The sequence below is a fragment of the Artemia sp. Qi Xiang Cuo genome, chromosome 7 (assembly GCF_049724085.1).
Source record: "Artemia sp. Qi Xiang Cuo chromosome 7, ASM4972408v1, whole genome shotgun sequence".
Lineage (NCBI taxonomy): Eukaryota > Metazoa > Arthropoda > Branchiopoda > Anostraca > Artemiidae > Artemia > Artemia sp. Qi Xiang Cuo.
The window spans coordinates 41,500,329-41,522,724 of NC_142800.1; the positions used below are offsets into that span (position 1 = coordinate 41,500,329).

The 22,396-nt window shown below is 34.5% G+C and overlaps 1 protein-coding gene across 1 annotated transcript in view; it reads left to right on the top strand.

Annotated features, from left to right (window-relative positions):
• The window catches only part of LOC148950281 (glutamate receptor 1-like), a 413,540-nt gene that overhangs the window by 377,959 nt on the left and 13,185 nt on the right, over positions 1–22,396 (top strand). Inside the window, exon 13 of the mRNA XM_089091823.1 lies at positions 1,689–2,047. Coding sequence (XP_088947949.1) covers positions 1,689–2,047 — 359 coding nt within the window. The remainder of the gene's footprint in view (positions 1–1,688; positions 2,048–22,396) is intronic.

Consider the following 22,396-nt stretch of genomic DNA (forward strand, 5'->3'; position numbering starts at 1 on the left):
CAAAAATTGGTTTTATCAATTCTTGACTAAAAAAAAATCCGATTTTTTTTTCTCCAGTCTACTTTAAGCGTATAGAAAACGTAATATAGTACAAAGTGGCTTAAATCAAATAGCCTTACGCAAGTATTTGATTGGGTGGTAACCCCAATCTGAATTTGTTTCTACTCGATTTTAGTTTTGATATTCCTCTTTGCTCTTCTTTGAATTTTTAAACTTAATTTCAAAAGCAGCAACACAAAAGGTTTTATTAGAATAATGCACTATTAACTTGTGTACATGGTGCATTTAGTAAGAATTCGGATCGGACAGAGAATAGAGTTGGTTAAGAAGAAACAGCGTGTTGTAAGACTGTTTTTTTAAAGAAGCGTCATCATTCCGTTTTTTTGTAAGTCAAATTTCTTTTTGGTTACGCCATTTAAAAAGTTTTGAGGAGTTCATCACAGTAGTTTTTTATCAATGGTGATAAATAAAACCAAAGCCGCACAACCCTACGTTGCTTAACCACATAACTATAGATAACTTGTTTTCCGTTCGTTTTATATGTTTGGCTTATTAAATTACTTTATTTCTGCTCTTTTTTAGGCTTTGATATCGCTCTTTATTTTGATTTGAATTTTATGTTTCCTTAATCCCTAAAATGATGGTCATGGACACATGTTTATGTGTTAGTAAAAACACAAACTTGGGGGTAGAACCCATCATATTCAGAGAGTAACGTGTTTAGGGCTGAGGAAACAACAGCTCCTCTCGTATTTACGATAAACCTGAATATAACATTTAAAATGAAATAATGTTTAACTTCATGTTGCTTTCAAATGAAATTTAGGAGTGATGTTAAAAAAATATTAAAATATGTAGAAGAAAGTCTGCCGAACACCTCACCTCCGCAATCTTTACTCTAAGTTTTGTCTTTATTAGCTTTATCTGGCTGTATGACAAGAACAGTGTGATAAAAAAGATTGAATTTTTTATTCCAATTGATAGAAAATGAAATATTTTATCTAGTTGTATTTCTGTTAAACAATAAAATTTTCAATTCCGGTGTTTTGAAAGCCAATCTTTAATAAAAAAAAAAAAATTCAATTGACAATTGGCTATATTTGTTGCATTCTAGAATGCTTTCACTAAATTGTTTATCAATCTTTAAAGTAAGGAGTATTGGCGGGGTGAACTGGGAACTAGCCCTTTATATATGTGTAGGATCATTTTATTGGTTTTGGGTTCTAGTTGCGCTTTAGAAATGCAATATTTTTTAAAGGCTTGATCCCTATTAGCAGTTTTATTTGGACACCCAAATATAAATATCTACTGATTAATAAGGAATCTCAAATAATTCACACTTGTGTTTTTCATTCTTTATATTCGGGTTTGTGTGGGCTAAGTTGAGCTTTATGGTGCCAAAGGAATTTATCACAGTAGTTTGTTTCTTTATTTATCACAGTATTTTTTAAGGCTTGATCCTTATTAGCAGTTTTATTTGAACACCCTAATATAAATATCTACGGATTAATAAGGAATCCCAAATAATTCACACTTATGTTTTTCATTCTTTATATTAGGGTTTATGTGGGCCAAGTTGAGCTTTATGGGGCCAAAGCTTTCATTTTTTTTTGATCCTAGTTCCGAATTTATAAACATTATTTATATATGCATTGACAATTGGCTGGAATATTTCATATCAATTTCAGGAGGCTGACATAGGTATTGCTGGAATCACCATTACATCAAGTCGGGAACGTGTTGTCGATTTTACCACTCCATTCATGGAGCTAGGAATTTCGATCATGATAAAAAAGCCAGTGAAACAAAAACCTGGCTTTTTTAGCTTCCTATCTCCTTTAGCTGAAGAAGTGTGGGCTGCAGTTGGCATTGTTATTGTCTTCGTTAGTCTTATTTTATACTTGGTTCATCGCTGGTCACCAATGGGGAATAAGAAGAAAGTTTCCCCAAATGGGAACGTCGAAATGATTAATGAATTTGACTTTTGGAACTCATTTTGGTTTACTTTAAGCAGTCTACTTAAAGCTGGGAGTGTCGTACTGCCAAGGTTAGGATTTTTGTTGCATGAGGATTAGAGAAGTTTTCCGATTCTGTTTTAGCATGAAAAACTAGAAACATTTACCAATCATTAAAGTTTCCTTAGAATTGCAGCATGCAGCTTAAGATCAAACGAAAAAATAATTATTTTATATTTAAATAAAGTACTGATTCGCCAAGGGAGAAAATTAAAAAAGATCTATAAAACAATGATGATCTCGTCCGCACCATACGAAGGTATAGTGTTAAAGAGAATTAATAATTAGCATTATTTTCTGTTTTCGGCACAGTTCCTTCGAATCAAAGAAAATCTAGAACAGTAACCTGTATTTGCGCATATTCCACCGTAAATTGAATGGGTTCGATATTATCTTCAGCGTAAAACTGTATCATTTGTGATTTTAAGCTTATGCTCCATGATTTAATAACCGTGGTGTTTATTTGGAAGCTCAAAAATTGCACATAAAACATTTAAACAGTAGAACCTATATAACTTTCATAGAACATGTGTTAATTAAAATAAATACTAGTGGCTTTACGTTTTGTGCGATCCCAGTGCCTTAAAGTTATTCTAATTCAAATTTTGGTTACACGGATAAAACTTTTTTTATTTAAAACTTTATTATTTGTGGGTATAATACTCAAAGGCTGGGTATCTGAATAATAGGATGGTGCTGACTGCCTTACTTTATCCCATTATCTCCTATAGGATTATCTCCTTAATTATCTCCTATAGGATTCAATAACTGTTATTTAACTGAATTAATGATACCTTAATCCCAGGAAGACACCCAGTTTTTGCTGCTTCTGCTGCCGCTGCTTTACAAACCTAGTTATTTTCTTCTATTTTATTGGTGTTTCTTCAGCATGATCCAGTGGATGAGACAGCGAAATCATGTATCCGATCATCCTAACCTTGGCAAAACAGCACCTTAGTTCTTAATATGCTTCCATGATTTGATATTGCTCATTAATGCTGGTGTTTTTCTAGGAGGCAGATTTCGCTGTTGCACCACTGACAATCTCTTCCAGTCGAGAGCGGGTTGTCGACTTTACTAAACCATATATGACATTGGGAATCTCAATTATGATTAAAAAGCCAGTAAAAAAAACTCCTGGGGCACTAAGTTTTATGAACCCCCTCTCTACAGAAGTCTGGATGTGCATGGTATTCGCATATATAGGTGTTAGCATAGTTCTTTTCCTTGTCAGCCGTTTTTCACCATCAGAGTGGCAGACATCCGAAACATTACACGGCACCAGATTAACCAATGATTTCAATGTCATCAACAGCCTCTGGTTTACACTTGGAGCTTTTATGCAACAAGGCTGTGATATTTCTCCAAGGTATGTTTTTTCGTCTGTATTTGACAAATAATATTTCTGATTGAATTATGGAGCAATAATTATTGCTTCCGTAGTTTTTTTTTTTTTTTTTTTTTTGTTCGTTGTCTTTTCTTTTGTACCGTGATGAACGGTCTGCAGTTATGTGATAGCAAGAGATTGAAAAGAGACTTTTTTTTTAAGCAAAACGAGAGAAGCAAAACCACACTTCCAGAGTTCCGACAGTAAACTTTTTTATGAATGTTGAAGGTTGGAATCGTTTCCAATATCGTTTCCCTCAGACATTTACGCTGGAAATGTTATATCTCGTATAGTTTTTTTGAAAATTACTCTTGAAAGGGTAATCTATCTAGGGGAAATCCTTATATATTAAAAAAAAACATTCGTTGGATCAGCTTTCATTTTTCTTATATTTAAAACCCCTTCCCTTCCCAGAAATGTTTGAAGGGGTCAGTTGTTCATGGATTATTATCATGGGAATGAAAGAGAGAGTGTCAGCCTACCTCGTATTTAATCAAACAGTTCGTGGTAACAAACCGTATGTAAGAAGCGACCCGGCTCAATAGTAACCGAAAATCTAAAAAACAGAATTTTGATACCAACAGATACATCAAAAGAATCATATTTTTATGCTGATTTCAAATATATAATTTTCATCAATTTTAGTCTTACCCATCAAAATTTAAAAGCCTGAAAAAATGTGCCTTATTTTCGGAAAAGGGGGAAACACACCCTAAAAGAAATAGAATCTTAATGAATAAGGTTCAGCGTATCAGAAAAGCTTAGTGTAGGAGTTTCAAGCTCCTGTCTGCAAAAATGTGGACTTTTGTGTTTTTTGCCAGAAGAAAGATCACAGATGCGTGTTTATTTTTATTTTATTTTTTTCCCAGGGGTGATACCAAACCAGTGGTCCTAGAATATCGCGGGAGGGCTCATTCAAACGTAAGTTAAAATTTCTAGTGTCCTTTTTAAGTAGCCAAAAAAAAAAAAAAAAATGAAGAGTAACTAGGCCCCCTCCCATGCTCATATTTTTTCCAAAGCCATCCGATCAAAATTTTGAGATTTCCATTTTGTTCAGAATGGTCGAAAAATACAATAACTATGTCTTTGAAGATGATTAATCCCCCACAGTCCCTGGGGAAGGTCTACAAGATATGAACTTTACCCAATGTTTACATATAGTATTGGTTATTGGGAAGTATACAGAAGTTTTCAGGGGGGAGGTTTCCTGGTAGTTGGGGTGGGGGGTCGGAGGTTACATGGGAGGATCTTTCCATGGAGAAAGTTTTCACTGGGGGAAGGGACAAGTTTTCACGCCGGATTTCCCAGCATTATTTAAAAAACGTTCAAAAATTAAATAATAAAAAAAAAACAATTTTTTCAACTGAAAGTAAGGAGCAACATCAAAAATGTAAAACGAACTGAAATTAATACATATATGATTGGGTTCCCCCCTAGTTAATACCTCGCTCTTTACGCTAAAGCGTTTTTTGTCCTTTCATCAGAGCTATTTATTCTAATTAACAGTCTTTGTAATTAAGGGGTCATTCTTAAAGAACTGGAACAAAATTTGAACTTTAGCGTAAAGAGCGAGGTATTGACTATGGGGCGAACCCCCTAAAGGACGTAATAAATCATATACGGAATAATTTCAGTTAAGAAAACTTGTTTTTTTTTTATTTAATAGAAACCATAGATCAAACAATTTATAGTTACTGACTGTAAGTACAGAGCGACCCTGGTTGATAAAAACCAAAACTACAAAAAAATATCATTTGTGCCAAATTTATTATTTAGGCTGATTCTAAATGTGCAAGGTTTTTTAGTTTTAAAGTTTTTCATCAGAAGTTCTTAGCAAATAAAAATTTTAGTTGACGATGCAGTAAATTACATAATAATATTAGTTTCACATAGATTTGAAAGGGATTGTTTAAAAGGGAGAAAAGGTTGATAACAATTTACTTCATATCTGTATAATGATTGTCTGATTGATTGATTGTTGGAAATATAACTGCTTAGATTCCTGGAAGCCACTGCAACTTTTTGTTTTTGATATTATAATTATCAAACTGAAATTTTTTTTAATTTAATTTAATTTTAGTAAAACCCATATGACGCCTTGACCCCAAGGCAGCCGGGGGGGGGGATTTCGTCCTACCCTTGTTTCTGGCAATTTCTGTTTGTTTTAAATTTGACTTGATTATTCATTTTAATTTCTGTTCGTTTTAGGTTTCATCCATTCACCCATGGTAGTATCTGCAAAATATGTGTTTGATGTAATTATTTAATTCAAATTCTTTACGGTTTTTGGTTACGTTTATTCATTTATAGCAATGTTTGTTTATTTGAAGTTTGAATTATCATTTGGCTTTATTTCTGTTCATTTTAGATCTTAACATAGCTCTTTGTCCCTTGGCTCTGTGTAGATAACCTTAAATTTTAGGCGGAACAACAACAAAAAAAACAAAAACAGATTGAATCGATACAACCATCTCTTCAAATATTTTCTCCTCTTAGGTTCATTTTGCCAATTTTGTATCCCTTTCAAGTTTCCTCCCAATCGGAGACAAAACGAATTTTTGCTCATTTTTGGCGTCAAAAATCGATACGACCAATTATTTTCAGTACGGTAGCGTTTTTCTTTATTGGGGTCCCTTTTTCCCTGTCTAGATTCCCTGTAAGCATAAGCCAATCAGAGAAAACCTGATTTTTAGGCCTAGTTTCAGGTGTCACACAGGTATAAAAGCTAACTTCAAATGCTTTGTCTTTATTGAGGTTTACTCGACCATGTCGTCATAAGCTGTAAGTTTCAAGTCTATCAGAGACAAAACAAATTTTAAATTTATTTTCTAGGACTCCTATAAATCTTAACAATCTTTTAAGATTAGGAGTTAGGAATAAGTTTAGTTATGTATCGCTTGTAAATTCAGCTACCACAGCTTGAACTTATGTTAGTTTTACACTAATGGAGATTTTACAGCAGAGCTAGTCTGAAGCACATTACAAATCCAAGTCACATTTCACCATGCGCGCTGATATACAGTTTCGGTTGTCAGACTATACGAGAGGCACGTAATGATATTGCGTCAGATCAATACAATCAAATTTTTCAAACTTTTCAGTCTTCATTTCTCTTGGCCTTGTCTTCATGTAACTTTTAAGTAAATCTGGAAACATTTATTTGGGTTTTCCAAATATGCAAGCGATTAAGTTTTTTCGGCTCAGCACGTTAGTTTATACATTAAATTTTCCTTGGCCCATTGACTGACGTAAAAATGAGACTAATCAAGGACTACTAGTTGTTCGGCCTATTTCTAGTCCGCCTGAGACCCTCATCCCAACAAAAATGAACAGCCGCTTTGGCCTAGGCAACAATACTGGACAGTTTCGAGCCAATAGAAAAAAAGGTATTTGCCCTTCTTTGGGCTCCATTTTCAGAGGAATATCTTTGTATCGAATTATAATTCGTATTTTATAGTTAGGTCCACTTGGCCCAGAGACCAAAAGTCTTAAATTTCAATGTGTAAATTTCAATTTTTGAGCGTGCCTGCAAACTATTTGTTTAGATTAAGGCTCCTTTTGGTACAAGGATTTCCGACTGCAAGTCTCAAGCTGGCCAGGGCAATACGGTTTTTGACCCATTTCAAACCCCTTAACACTCCGAACAATATTTTAGGTTCCGAAAGATATTGTGGATATTGCCCCCAAGCTAACTTTTTATTTCACAGTAGGGTCCACTTTGCCCTGGGACTTAAAGTTTGAAATTTCGATTTAGTCAAAACTAAGATTTTTTTTTACCCACCCTCCTTTTCAAGCAAACCTCTTTTCTTGTGAATTTGATCCCACTGGCCCATGGAACTCCACTAGGAAATTTCAAGAGAATCGAAAAAACCCTGCTTTGCCCCATTTTAGAGGGCCAGTGCCCTAATGTAATCCTGTTTGTTTTGTACATTATGGTCCCGTTCACCCAGGAACTTACGGAACAGGCCGCTCGAGAAAAAAGGTGTTTAAGGCTTTTTTGAGAGCACTAAAATTATTTTTTATTTTTTAAGTGTTGAGGATCTCTTGATCAGCCTACGGTTAAAAGCTTTAAGCTGATCAGAAAAAATTTGATCATTTTGGATTCCAGTTTAAAGTTTATAAAACTGGTTTTAAGTACCATAGGCTATAGGCATATAGGCCATTAAGTTTTAAAACATTCGGAAAACTTCACTGGTCCAATTTATGAGGCCCCATTTTCTGGTGATATCTATTGTGAGTTAATTTAAAAAAAACTTTCTGTACAAAATGTTTTTTAGAGAGAAGTAAAGAGCCATATTAAACTTAACACGAGCAGAAATGAAGTCCTATGATAATTCAAACTAAAAAAAAAAAAAAAAACAAAAAAAAAAAAATCAGAAATTACTGTCAAAGAATAGATGAAACCCAAAACCACCAGAAATTAAAATAAATCACAATATAAAACATAAAGATAACATGTACTGATTGTGCTAGGTGTTTTACCTCTAGGAAAGTTTCCCCTGTAAAATTCCCCCCCCCCCCGAAAAAAAATCTCTCCCCGCTGAAAATTTTCCCTGGACAATCTGCCCTCAAAATCCTCTCCATATGTAAAATTGCGCATCCAAAGAAAAAGAAAGAAATAAAAATTTCCGTATTTGAATCCAAAGAAATTCCTCTCAGAAAATTTCCACTACCCCTGTTAAAAATTTTCACCGTGGAAATTTTTCCATTCCCCAGAAGAACACTTCCCCTGAAAAATGTCCTTATGTGTCCAAAAAAATTATTTTCTATGCAAAACGAAAAAATTTCAAAACTTGCAGCCCTTTCTCTAGTGGTTCCGCGGGGTCATGTCATCCCCAGGGGCACATTTATTGGCCCTGACCATTCAATTATGCTTAACGAAATGGACTTGACTTACTTAAGGCTCCTGCTGGTGGTCCAGCGTAGAGAGAGATGAGACTCTTTGCCTCCATTCCGAACGGTCCTGCGCAAGCGTGACTGCTGCTTGGAGATCAGTACCGATCATGGAGAAGTACTGGGTAAGGTTGTCCCTCCCTCTGAATCGGGTTTTTCCACGGGGGCGCTTCCAGCCATGTTGAGGGGGATCAAAATTGAAATGTATGCTGGTGGGTGCTTCTTCTGGCATGTGGGTTAAGTGGCCAAACCACCGTAGAGTTCTTATGGTGAGCTGAAGAGGGTTCGGGGCCTGATCCGTTAGTGTTAGCAGTCGGGTGTTTCAGACAAAGTCGTACCACTTGATCTTTTCGAATCGTCTTAGTAAGTTTGTCTGGGGCCCATATATGGCATCACGAGCAGAAGGAGATGCCGGCCAAGTTTCCCCACCATAGAAAAGGACTTGTGTTTCGGTTGTGTTGCAGATCCGCATTTTGGTTTTTCGGCTAATGTTGGACTTTGAGCACAAGGAAAGGCATAATCGAGCCATAATAGATGCAGCTTTCACGATGCGCGACTGGACTTCCATTTCAATTGAGCCGTTATCCAAGAAGACAGATCCAAGGTAAATAAATGACTTGACAACTTTGATAGTGTGCCCTAATACGATGAATGCTGGTGAGTTGGTTGAATTTCCTGCCGGGTCGATGATCATTATTTTTGTTTTCTGCCAGCTAATATGCAGTCCCACTTTCAGGGCTTCTTCCGACAGTGTATTGAGACCTGCCTCGAGTTCAACTACAGAAGTGCATATCAGGGCAATATCATCTGCGAAGTTGCAATCGGCTAGGACTCTATCGCCATATTTCAGCCCAAATTGGAGCCGATTCGTGGTTCGATCCATGAAATAATCAATCACCGTGTTGAAAGGTTCAGGAGCAGCAACACAGCCTTGCCTTACACCAGTATCTATCTCGAATAGTGGGCTTAAGCGACCATTAACCTGGACGGAGCTTTTTGTATCAATGTAGAGCGCCTTGAACAGGTGGCAATATTTATCAGGGAGTCCAGCTCGTTTCAGTATCAGCTAAATGGACTCGCGGTTGATCGAATCGAAAGCTGCTTTAAAGTCAAAAAATGCAATATATGCTGTTCGCTGAAATTCACGGGCTTTCTCGATGACCTGTCAAATAGTGCATATCTGCTCGGTCGTGGATTTGTTGGGCATGAAACCTGCTTGCTGAATCCAGTGGCACTTACGAATGAACTGAATACTCTTATCAAGCAACGTCATGATGAATAGTTTGCAAGGCACTTAGAGGAGGGTGATTCCTCTGTAATTCGAGCAATCGCTACGGCTACCTTTCCGCTTCCATAGAGGAAGGATTATCCCTTCCTTCCATTCGTCAGGTATCAATTCGGTTCACCAGACAAGGGAGAACAGCATGTGCAGCTAAAGTAGCATTGCCAGTCCTCCAAACTTTAGCAGCTCGACGGTGATCCCGCAGATTCTGGGCGCCTTGTTGTTCTTTATTCTCTGCAGGGCATTTTGTATCTCTTCTACCGAGAAAGGATCAGGCTCTGGTAGATTTTTATGTTTTTTGCTGAGTGGATGTAGTTAGGTTGGGGTCAATGACGATTCTTTCGGCATTTAATCGCTTCGCGAAGTGCTCCCTCCGTCGATCAAGTTGTGCGTTTTCATCTTCTAGCATTTCAACAGAGACGGTTTTAACTGCGCCTATCTTTAGTGGTTTCCCATCACTAAGATCTCTGACAAGCTTGAAAAACGACATGAAATCACTTTTTCGTGCCGCATCTTCTAGCTCTTCAGCTTTTTTATCAACAAATTGTTGTTTATCACGGTGAATAATATTGTTTCTATTCCCGTTTAGCCGTCTGTAGGAGGGCATACCTCCGACCATCCGCACTTTCCGGCGCTGTTCAATGATTTGCAGTGCTTCTTGAGATAGCCAGGGCTTCTTTGAATACATCATACGACCGATGATATTAGTGGCAACATCTAGTACACCCTTTTTATAAGTCTGCCAGGACGTGTCCGGGTCAACAAGTGTTTCCAGGCATTCAAACCTGTTCTGAATTTCAACTGAGTGCTTTTGGTGGAATGCCTCAATTTTTAGTTTTTGGGTGTCTAATTTTGGCTGGCACCGTTCTGAAGGCTGGGCTTTAGGACGAAGGCGGAAGTTCACAGCAACTAATCGATGGTCTGTATTCCCTATCTCAGCGCCACGATATGTTCTACAATTCATAAGTGATGAGTGCCATCTTTGGTTGACTATGATATAGTCAATCATCTTCCGCGTTCGCCCATCATTTCTATACCTTGTCGGATTATAGATGTCTTTCCTGTGAAACAGGGTTTTGGCAATGACAAATTCGTGCATAGCGCACAGCTGGAGGAGTCGGGTCCCATTTTCATTCAACGAGTCAGGGGTAACCGGTCCAACTACAGATTTAAAAGCTCCGCTGGGGTTTGATACAGTTGCATTGAAGTCGCCCACCACAGCCAAAACACCGTGAGGGGAAATCCGGGATAGAGCAGATGTCAGAGCTGAGTAGAAATAGTCTTTTTCGACCTCTGGAGAGACATTCGTTGGTGTGTAGCACACAATAACCGACATCTTCCCATGCTTGTGGTTGAAGCGAGCAGTGAGTAGTCTATTCGATATTGGGTTGTGGGGTATGAGGCATTTCTTTGCCTTCTTATTTAAGAGCGGGCCTGCACCGCTGCTTCTACTGGAGGTTTGCCCTGAACAAATCATCCTGTGACCTGTATTGGCGATTTCTTCGTCGCCTGTTCCCGTCAAATGTGTTTCTGTCATTCCAAGTATGTCAATCCCGCATCTTAACATCTTCAACCCTAGAAGGTCTTTGGATCCCGGCTTATTCATTGTTAAAACATTCCAGGTGGCTATTCTCAACCCACCTTTGTCAGCAAGGTTCAAAGGATGTCCTTGGGCAAGCCGAGGTCGTAATAAATTAAAACCAATAAGATCCTAGGCTTGAGTTTCATTTGTTTTCATTGTAATTATTTTCAGGAGGAGGGTCACAAGCCCAACCGTCCCTAGGCCTGGGTTCTGATTAAGAAACCCTGGGGTGGGCTCCACCCGCACCCATGAGGTTGGGGCGGCCCAATTCGGAGCGATTAGTTAGGAGTTTAAGCCTAAAAGGGGGTTTGCCACTGGAGTAATCCAGTGGCACGTGGTCAGCAAACAAAGTTTGTATCCTTCCGGACGAGCTCCATTCACCACCAAGTGAATGGAGCTTGAAATGGCTATGATAAAGTTTCAACCGGATGTCTTTGGTGAAAAAAGGAGTGGGAAGAGGGCTGGTTGCTCTCCATTCAAAATGGTCATTTAAACTGGCACTAAAACTTTAAATTTTTGTTCAAATGCGCCTCTTCTGATCTTTTAGAACTCTTGGCTCGATACAATCATCCCTGAGGAAAAAAAGAAAACAACAATATACATCCATGATTTTTTAGCATAAAATACAAAATCCCAAATTTTTATAGTTGACAGCTTAAAACCTCCACAGTTGGGTTCTCTGATCGTTTTGAATTTAGGGAGGGTGGTAGATGTCTCAAAGGGTGCATTTAAATGCCAAATTATCCCATCTCTTATTGAGCCTTCAGATAAATACATAATTAGTTTTCAAGCAAGGGGTAATGTAGATATAAATTGACATATAGTCTCTTTTAATTTTCTGGAAGAACTCTTTGAATTGGAAAATGAGAGTTTTAGTCCTATTTTTATATCTGGTCCTTTTGTTATTCCTCTGGACATCTGATCGAAATCTTGAGGTACCTTATTTTGTACTCTCTCTATGGCTGCTCAATTTTGCGTATGGAGGAATTTTCCGTCAGGGGGATTATGCGGGTGAATTTTCTGGGGTATTTTCCAGGGGAAAATTTGCAGCCAATACTGACATAGATGAATAAATAAATATTAAAACGAATGAAACATTTAATTAAATATTCAAGTCAAATTTTAAAGAACAAAAATTTCTCCATACAGGAGTTAATTTCTGCCCCTTCCCCTCCCCTTACTGTATTTATCAAATATATTGCTGATTTTCATTAGTTCTTTCCAATCATCTTGATTATTAAAAGGATTTATTTTTATTTTCCGTCGATTGAAGTTTTAATACCTATTGCGTCATTTTTATTTTATTGAAAACTGCTTGTATTTTGAACAGTATGGTTTAGTTTTTCAGAACATCGACGGAAAATAAAAATAAATCCTTTTAATAATCAAGATGATTGGAAAGAACTAATGAAAATCAGCAATATATTTGATAAATAATCGTATTAAATCATGGAAATCTCAGCAATTGAAGCTTTTATGCAGCTGTCATGAATATAGAAAACAAATGTTTATAGTATATTTTGTTGTCAGTAAAATGCAAATGGCGCAATAGGCTTTATAACTTTTATGGTTTGAGAAAAAGAAGTGGGCAATAGACAAACCCCTGTTTGTAGTAATTTCTGTTTAGTTAAGTTTGCCTTGAATATTCCACTTAATTTGTATTTGTTTTAAGATTATTTTATTCATCTATATCAGTATCTGTTCTCTTTCTATTTGATTTTTCAAATCATTCATTTTAATTTCTGTTTGGTTTGGTTACATTTATTATTTGATAACAATTTCTGGCTGTTGAGACTTAGAATTATTATAGGACGCAGTTGCAAGATGTCACAATTGAAAGTAGCCGCAGTACCTGTCAATAGTCGCAATCGTAGTTGCAGTCGCAGGCATAAGTTGTTGCAACTCTTCGCAGTCTTGAGTAGTTGCAATCGCAAGTAGTCATAGTCACAATCGTAAGTGGCCTTATTGCTGTAGCAGTCAGAGTTAGTCGCAGCCACTAGTAGGGGCTGTCATAAGTAGTCACAATAACAAGTAGTCAAAGTCGCAAGTAGTTAAAGTTGCAATCACAGATGCAAGTAGTCAAAGTCACAAGCAATTGAAACCGCCGTTGTAGTCACAAGTAGTCGCACAAGCCGTCGTAAGTAGGTTCTATCCCTGGGCAAGTAGTCATAAGTAAAAAGGACCCTAGTACTCCCACGATTACACCCATATTTGGGCATAGAGTCCCTAGGGAGAACACCTGTGATGTCAGTCCCAATCCCACACCAAATATGGGCATGGAATCCCCAGGGAGAATGATTGCGTAATCGATTGGGAACTAAATTTCCAAGGTCGATTTATTTGTTGTTGTTGTTTGGCCAAGTGCATGCTAGGAGTTAATGTTAAGATCCAGGAATAAGAAACAGGATCACGTGTCTCCTTCTAAACTAATCAGACGGCTGGTTACATATAAGCGGGAGTTTCTAGGATGTCACCAAGAGTTCACGTCAATAGTTGCTGGATTATTGTTTCTAACGGGGACAGGGTCAATAACACCTCTTCCAAGGTCGATTTATTTGTTGTTGTTGTTCTTCCAAATGCACGCTAGGGGGAAATGTTAAGATCCAGGAATAGGAAACAGGATCACGTGTTTAGAGATGAAGAGATTAACGCGGGAAAGGGTTTCCTAGTGATTTGAATAGTGACAGCGCAGGGATGCCAAAAACAAAAGGAACACGCTGAAATTACGTTTAGGGGTTATTTGGGCGAAACCGTTTTAGACATTTTAGGGAATTATTTCGGCCAAACAGTTAGACACATTTTAAAAGATGATTTTAGAAGAGGTTTTAGAAGAGGATTTGAGGGTGAAACTCTGTGGTCGTTATAATACACAAGTTCCATTTGAACAGTGTTGTGAGGTCCCCTACCCCAACCCCAAAGGGCTCCGATCCCCCTACCCCAACCCCGAAGGAAGCCCCCGGTCCCCAAAGATCCTCCGGGCTCCCAAACGACCACCCGGCCCCCCAAGGGCCCACCGGACCCCCAAAAGCCCCTGAGCCCCCATTTTTAATACTTTTTTAAGGCTTTATTATATCTTTTCAGATTAACCTAACCTAACCTGTACTGTAGAAAATGTGACCCTGACTTTGCAGTCAATCAAGATCAACATACAGTGAATCCAAATGATTTACCAGCATTAGTCGTTCACGACAGTTGATATAGCACATGTGAATAGACCCCAATGTTCTTTAAGTGCATTAGTGAAGCATATCGAAGACAATAAACAGTATCGTAAATTGTATATGCTTAGTATTATTGTTGTAATTATTCAATACAATTGATTCGAAATCGAAAATGTTCCCTCTCTTTCGTTGTTAGAATGCTAGGCCAACGAATCATGGTCAGTCTTTCTTCTCCCCTAATGTCTAGAGACGATAGTTTAAAACCTTGGCATAGCAATTATCAAATGTGTCAAAATCTTTCGCGCACGCTTCGTCTTAATTAACAATACATGTTTGTTATGAACAAGAGGGGTGACTGTCTGGAAAGAGCTTTTCTCTGCAAAATTGTCGCATAAAAGATTTTATGGGAGCGAAACATTTTCTTATGATTTAATCACATTTTAGGGTTAGAAATTGCATGTAAGGATGGGACTCTAACAGGAGCATGTGGGTGCACAATAAAAACATTTATTCATGGCTAATTCTAGTTTGGCTTGAGGATCTAAATACTTGCACCTGAGAAACCTATTTTATCCAAGCCCTAGACGAATAATGCTAGTTTTTTACAGCTTTGAACACACCTTAGCTTATTTTGCTTTAAATGCTCTGCATCTCTAGGCACTTATCAAAATCATATATTTTCTCTAAATGGTAAAAATAGGAACATTTATCCTTAATTTTTATGGTAAAATAGGTAAAAATAGGACCATTTGTTCTTGCATTTTTCCTTAAGAGTGCACAGTTTTTTTTAAGAAATTCACCTAATTCTCCAAAAATTCTAGTTTTAGGTACTTTTCTTATCATTATGAAAGGGCTTAGGTTGGGGGAAACGAGACCTACTATTCTCTGCCTATTAAACTCAGATTTATTCTTTTTCTATTATATTTAAAGCATTTCTAGCCTTACTATAGCTTATTATAGGGATAATAAATTATTTAATTCTAAATCTTTCTTTGAAAAAGTTTATTTTATTGTTACGATGTATGAAAACTAGGGTTTTAAAGTTTGTTACAGAAGGGTAAAATGCAATGACATAGATTTAGGGAGGGTCCTAAAATTAGGCTCAATTTATCAGGAAAAATGTTTGATTACAGGAATAGTCCCACCTATAGGAACGAACTAATGCATCTTTTACCCCCTTTTCATTACATGGTCCTCATTTTGGGACCCCTCCATCGTAAAAATAGGAACATTTATCCTTAATTTTTATGGTAAAATAGGTAAAAATAGGACCATTTAGACTTGCATTTTTCCTTAAGAGTGCACAGTTTTTTAAGAAATTCACCTAATTCTCCAAAAATTCTAGTTTTAGGTACTTTTCTTATCATTATGAAAGGGCTTAGGTTGGGGGAAACGAGACCTATTATTCTCTGCCTATTAAACTCGAATTTGTTCTTTTTCTATTAGATTTATAATATTTCTAGTCTTACTAAAGCTTATTATAGGGAGAATAAATTATTTAATTCTATACTTTTCTTTGAAAAAAATTTCTTTTATTGTTGCGAGGTATGCAAACTAAGGTTTTTAAGTTTGATATAGAAGGGTAGAATGCAATGACATAAGTTTTGATTACAGGAGCAATCCCACCTATAGGAAAGAACTCAGGCATCTTTTACCCCCTCTATCATTACATGGTCCTCATTTAGGGACCCCTCCATTAAGGTGGGTAATTTTTTGGGATTTATACTAAATTTTGTCTTCTTTTTAGGAGTTTCCAACTCTTCCCCCACCAGCCAAGAGAGAAAGAACAGTGATGAAACCCCTGTGAGGGCATCAGTCGTCCAGTATGGGCGTTGGCCAAGACCTTCAGCCCCTTCCAGAAAGACTCTGGCGCTGCCTACACAAACCGCAGCCCAATCTGCGAACGAACATAGCGGCGCTTTTACCTGACCTAACCTCAAAACTGAACTAGGACATTCAATTTGAACTAGCAAGTTTTCTACCAAAGATACCAAATTTTATCTCAGAAGTAACATTTTTTTACTGTGATAACAACTTTTCTGTCAGAAGTAGCAAGTTCTGCTTAACACTAAAAAACCTTCTCATCAAAGTAACGACATTTTAACTTAAAACTAACATACTTTTACTGAACACACACAAATTTCTCTGAGAAATAACATTTTTTATCAGTGATAACACTTTTTCTGTTCGAACTAGCAAGTTTTCTACCAAAGATAGCAAATTTTGTCATAGAAGTAAAATTTGTTTGACTGTGAGAACAAAGTTTCTGACAGAAGTAGCAAGTTCTGCTTAACACTAACAAACCTTCTCATCAAATTAACGACATTTTACCTTAATACTAACATACTTTTACTGAACACACACAAATTTCTCTTAGAAATAATATTTTTTCATCAATGATAACACTTTCTCGGTTCGAACTAGCAAGTTTTCTACCAAAGATACCAAATTTTTTCTTAGAAGTAACATTTCTTTGACTGTGATAACAGCTTTTCTGTCAGAAGTACCAAGTTCTGCTTAACACTAACAAACCTTCTCATCAAAGTAACGACATTTTACCTTAATACTAACATACTTTTACTGAACACACACAAATTTCTCTCAGAAATAATATTTTTCATCAGTGATAACACTTTCTTGGTTCGAACTAGAAAGTTTTCTACCAAAGATACCAAATTTTTTCTTAGAAGTAACATTTTTTGACTGTGATAACAACTTTTCTGTCAGAAGTAGCTAGTTTTGCTTAACACTAACAAACATTCTCATCGAAGTAACGACGTTTTATCTTAAAACTAACATACTTTTACTGAACACACACAAATTTCTCTTAGAAATAATATTTTTCATCAGTGATAACACTTTTTCTGTTTGAACTAGCATGTTTTCTACCCAGGATACCAAATTTTCCACTTCAGTTCAGATTTTTCTCAAAGAGATGAAAAAATTTAAAATAATGTTCCAAATTTCTCATATTAGATAGAAAAGTTCAAGTTCTCTTCTGAATTTTACCAAAGAACACAGTTAAATTCTAATTTCTCCAGAGAAAATGAAAATCTTCCACTTCAGTTTCAAGTTCACCAAGACATAAAGAAATTTAAAGTTCTGTTCTAAATTTTTCCGTAGTAGATAGAAAAAGCTATACCATAGTTGCGAATATTTGCTATGAAGATAATACTAACATACTTTTACTGAACACACACAAATTTCTCTCAGAAATAACATTTTTCATCAGTGATAACACTTTTTCTGGTCGCACTAGCAAGTTTTCTACCAAAGATACCAAATTTTTTTTAGAAGTAATATATTTTGACTGTGATAGGAACTTTTCTGTCAGAAGTAGCAAGTTTTGCTTAACACTAACAAACATTCTCATCAAAGTAACGACATTTTACCTTAAAACTAACATACTTTTACTGAACACACACAAATTTCTCTTAGAAATAATATTTTTCATCAGTGATAACACTTTTTCTGTTCGAACTAGCAAGTTTTCTACCAAAGATACCAAATTTTTAACTTCAGTTCAGATTTTTTTCCAAAGAGATGAAAAATTTTAAATTAATGTTCAAAATTTTTCGTAGAAGACAGAAAAATTCAACTTCACTTCTGAATTTTACCAAAGAACATAATTCAATTCTAATTTCTCCAGAGAAAATGCAAATCTTCCACTTCAGTTTCAAGTTCACCAAGACATAAAGAAATTTAAAGTTCTGTTCTAAATTTTTCTGTAGTAGATAGAAAAAGCTATACCATAGTTGCGAATATTTGCTATGAAGATAAAAAGTTCTACTTCAATTTTTAATTTTCTCAAAGAAGCGAAGAAAAGTTCTATTTCGATTATGAATTTTCTCAATGAAAAGAAATAAGTTATTGATCAGTTCTATTTTTCCAAAATAATATAAAAATTTTCTCACTTCAATTCGGATCTTTCTCAAAGAGATGAAAAAATTTTAAATACTGTTCCAAATTTTTCATAGAAGATAGAAAAGTTCAAGTTCTCTTCTGATTTGTACCAAAGAACACATTTCAATTTTAATTTCCCCAGAGAAAATAAAAGGCTTACACTTCAGTTCTGATTTCACCAAAGACACAAAAATTAAAGTTCCAATTCGAATGTTTACCAAAGAAGATAGAAAAAGTTTTACCTTAGATACTAATAATTACCTTGAAGATAAAAAGTTCCACTTAAATTCTAAATTTTCTCAAGGAAGAGAAATAAGTTATTGTTCAATTCTATTTTTCCAAATAATATAAAAATTTTGCACTTCACTTCAGATTTTTCCCAAAGAGATGAAAAAAATTTAAATAATATTCCAAATTTTTCATAGAAGATAGAAAAGTTCAAGTTCTCTTCTGAATTTTACCAAAGAACATAATTCAATTCTAATTTCTCCAGAGAAAATAAAAAGCTTCCACTTCAGTTTTAAGTTCACCAAGACATAAAAATTTAAAGTTCAGTTCTAAATTTTTCTTTAGAAGATAGGAAAAGTTATACTATGATTATGATTATTTTCCATGAGAATAAAAAGTTTCACTTTAATTCTAAATTTTCGTAAATTCAGTTCCGACTTTTCACAAAGAGATGAAAAATTTCTCTTCTGAATTTTACCAAAGACACTTCAATTCTAATTTCTCCAGAGAAAATAAAAATCTTCCACTTCAGTTCTCTATTTCACAAAGACATAAAGAAATTTAAAATTCAATTCTAAATTTTTCGGTGGAAGATAGAAAAAGTAATACCATACTTGTGAATATTTTCACGGAAGATAAAAAGTTCTAGTTCAATTTTAAATTTTCTCAACGAACTGAAGAAAAGTTCAAGTTCTCTTCTGAATTTTCTCTATGAAAAATAAATAAGTTATTGATCATTTCTATTTTTCCAAATAATATAAAAATTTTCCACTTCAGTTCAGATCTGTCTCAAAGGGATGAAAAATTCAAAATACTGTTCCAAATTTTTCACAGAAGATAAAAAATTTCAAATTCTCTTCTGAATTTTACCAAAGAACACAATTCAATTCTAATTTCTCCAGAGAAAATAAAAATCTTCCACTTCAGTTCTTTATTTCACAAAGACATAAAGAAATTTAAAGTTCAATTCTAAATTTTTCGATGGAAGATAGAAAAAATAATACCATACTTGTGAATATTTTCCCGGAAGATAAAAATTTCTAGTTCAATTTAAAATTTTCTCAACGAAGTGAAGAAAAGTTCAAGTTCTCTTCTGAATTTTACCAAAGAACACAATTCAATTCTAATTTCTCCAGAGAAAATAAAAATCTTCCACTTCAGTTCTTTATTTCACAAAGACATAAAGAAATTTAAAGTTCAATTCTAAATTTTTCGGTGGAAGATAGATAAAGTAATACCATACTTGTGAATATTTTCCCGGAAGATAAAAAGTTCTAGTTCAATTTAAAATTTTCTCAATGAAGTGAAGAAAAGTTCAAGTTCTCTTCTGAATTTTACCAAAGAACACAATTCAATTCTAATTTCACCAGAGAAAAAAAAAATCTTCCACTTCAGTTCTTTATTTCACAAAGACATAAAGAAACTTAAAGTTCAATTCTAAATTTTTCGGTGGAAGATAGAAAAATTAATACCATACTTGTGAATATTTTCCCGGAAGATAAAAAGATGTAGTTCAATTTAAAATTTTCTCAACAAAGTGAAGAAAAGTTCAAGTTCTCTTCTGAACTTTACCAAAGAACACACTTCAATTCTAATTTCTCCAGAGAAAATAAAAATCTTCCAATTCAGTTTTAAGTTCCCCAAAGAAATGAAGTGGAAGGTTTTTTCATTTTCATTGGTAGAATTCAGAATTGAGCTAACTTTTTTCTCTTCGTTAAGAAAATTCATAAGAGAACTTGAACATATTGCACTTCTTCGAGAAAACTCAGAATTAAAGTAGAGTTCCTTATCTTCATGTCGAATATTCACAATCAATGTATAACTTTTTCTATCTTCTATGAAAAATTTGGAACAGAACTTTAAATTTTTCATCTCTTTGAGAAAAATCAGAACTGAATTTAAGAAAAATTATAAATAAAGTGAAACTTTCGATCTTCATGGAAAATAATCACAATCATAGTATTACTTTTTCTATCTTCCGTCTAAAAATTTAGAATAGAACTTTAAATTTCTTTATTTCTTTGGGGAACTTAAAACTGAAGTGGAAGATTTTTATTTTCTCTGGAGAAATTAGAATTGAAGTGTGTTCTTTGGTAAAATTCAGAAGAGAACTTGAACTTTTCTTAACTTCATTGAGAAAATTTTAAATTGAACTAGAACTTTTTATCTTCCGGGAAAATATTCACAAGTATGGTATTACTTTTTCTATCTTCCACCGAAAAATTTAGAATTGAACTTTAAATTTCTTTACGTCTTTCTGAAATAGAGAATTGAAGTGGAAGATTTTTTTTTCTGGTGAAATTAGAATTGAATTGTGTTCTTTGGTAAAATTCAGAAGAGAACTTGAACTTTTCTTCACTTCGTTGAGAAAATTTTAAATTGAACTAGAACTTTTTATCTTCCGGGAAAATATTCACAAGTATGGTATTACTTTTTCTATCTTCCATCGAAAAATTTTAGAATTTAAGTTTGAATTTATTTTTGTCCTTGCTAAATAAAGAAGTTGAGTGGAAGATTTTTATTTTTAATTTTGAATTTGGATGTTGATTATGTTCTTCGGTAAAAGTCCGAAGATACCACAAAATTTTTTATAATCTGTGAAAAATTAGGAAGATCATTTAAAATTTTTTATCTCTGAGAGTAAGATGTTCACTGAAATGGAAAATTTTTATATTATTTGGAAAAATGGAAATGATCAGTCACTTATTTCTTTTTCATAGAGAAAATTCAGAAAAGAACATGAACTTTTCTTAACTTTGTTGAGAAAATTAAAAATTGAACTAGAACTTTTTATCTTCCGTGAAAATATTCACAAGTATGGTATTACTTTTTCTATCTTCCACCGAAAAATTTAGAATTGAACTTTAAATTTCTTTATGTGTTTGTGAAATAGAGAACTGAAGTGGAAGATTTTTATCTTCTCTGGAGAAATTAGAATTGAAGTGTGTTCATTGGTAAAATTCAGAAGAGAAATTTTTCATCTGTTTGTGAAAAGTCGGAACTGAATTTAAGAAAATTTAGAATTAAAGTGAAACTTTTTATCTTCATGGAAAATAATCACAATCATAGTATAACTTTTTCTATCTTCTACGGAAAAATTTAGAACTGATTTTTAAATTTCTTATGTCTTGGTGAACTTAAAACTGAAGTGGAAGCTTTTTATTTTCTCTGAAGAAATTAGAATTGAATTGTGTTCTTTGGTAAAATTCAGAAGAGAACTTGAACTTTTCTATCTTCTAAGAAAAATTTGGAACATTATTTTAAATTTTTTCATCTCTTTGAGAAAGATCCGAATTGAAGTGGAAAATTTTTATATTATTTTGGAAAAATAGAACTGATCAATAACTTATTTCTTTTCATTGAGAAAATTCAGAATCGAAGTTGAACTTTTCTTCACTTCATTGAGAAAATTTAAAATTGAAGTATAACTTTTTATCTTCATAGCAAATATTCGCAACTATGGTATAGCTTTTTCTATCTACTACGGAAAAATTTAGAACAGAACTTTAAATTTCTTTATGTCTTGGTGAACTTAAAACTGAAATGGAAGATTTGCATTTTCTCTGGAGAAATTAGAATTGAATTGTGCTCTTTGGTAAAATTCAGAAGTGAACTTGAACTTTTCTATCTTCTATGAAAAATTTGGAACATTAATTTCAATTTTTTCATCTCTTTGAGAAAAATCTGAACTGAAGTGGAAAATTTGGTATCTTTGGTAGAAAACTTGCTAGTTCGAACAAAAAAAGGGTTATCCCTGATGAAAAATATTATTTTTAAGAGAAATTTGTGTGTTTTCAGTAAAAGGATGTTATTATTAAGGAAAAATGTTGTTACTTTGATGAGAGGTTTTTTGTGTTAAGAAGAACTAGCTAATTCTGGCAGAAAAGTTCTTATCACTGTCAAAAATTGTTACTTCTAAGAAAAACTTTGTATCTTTGGTAGAAA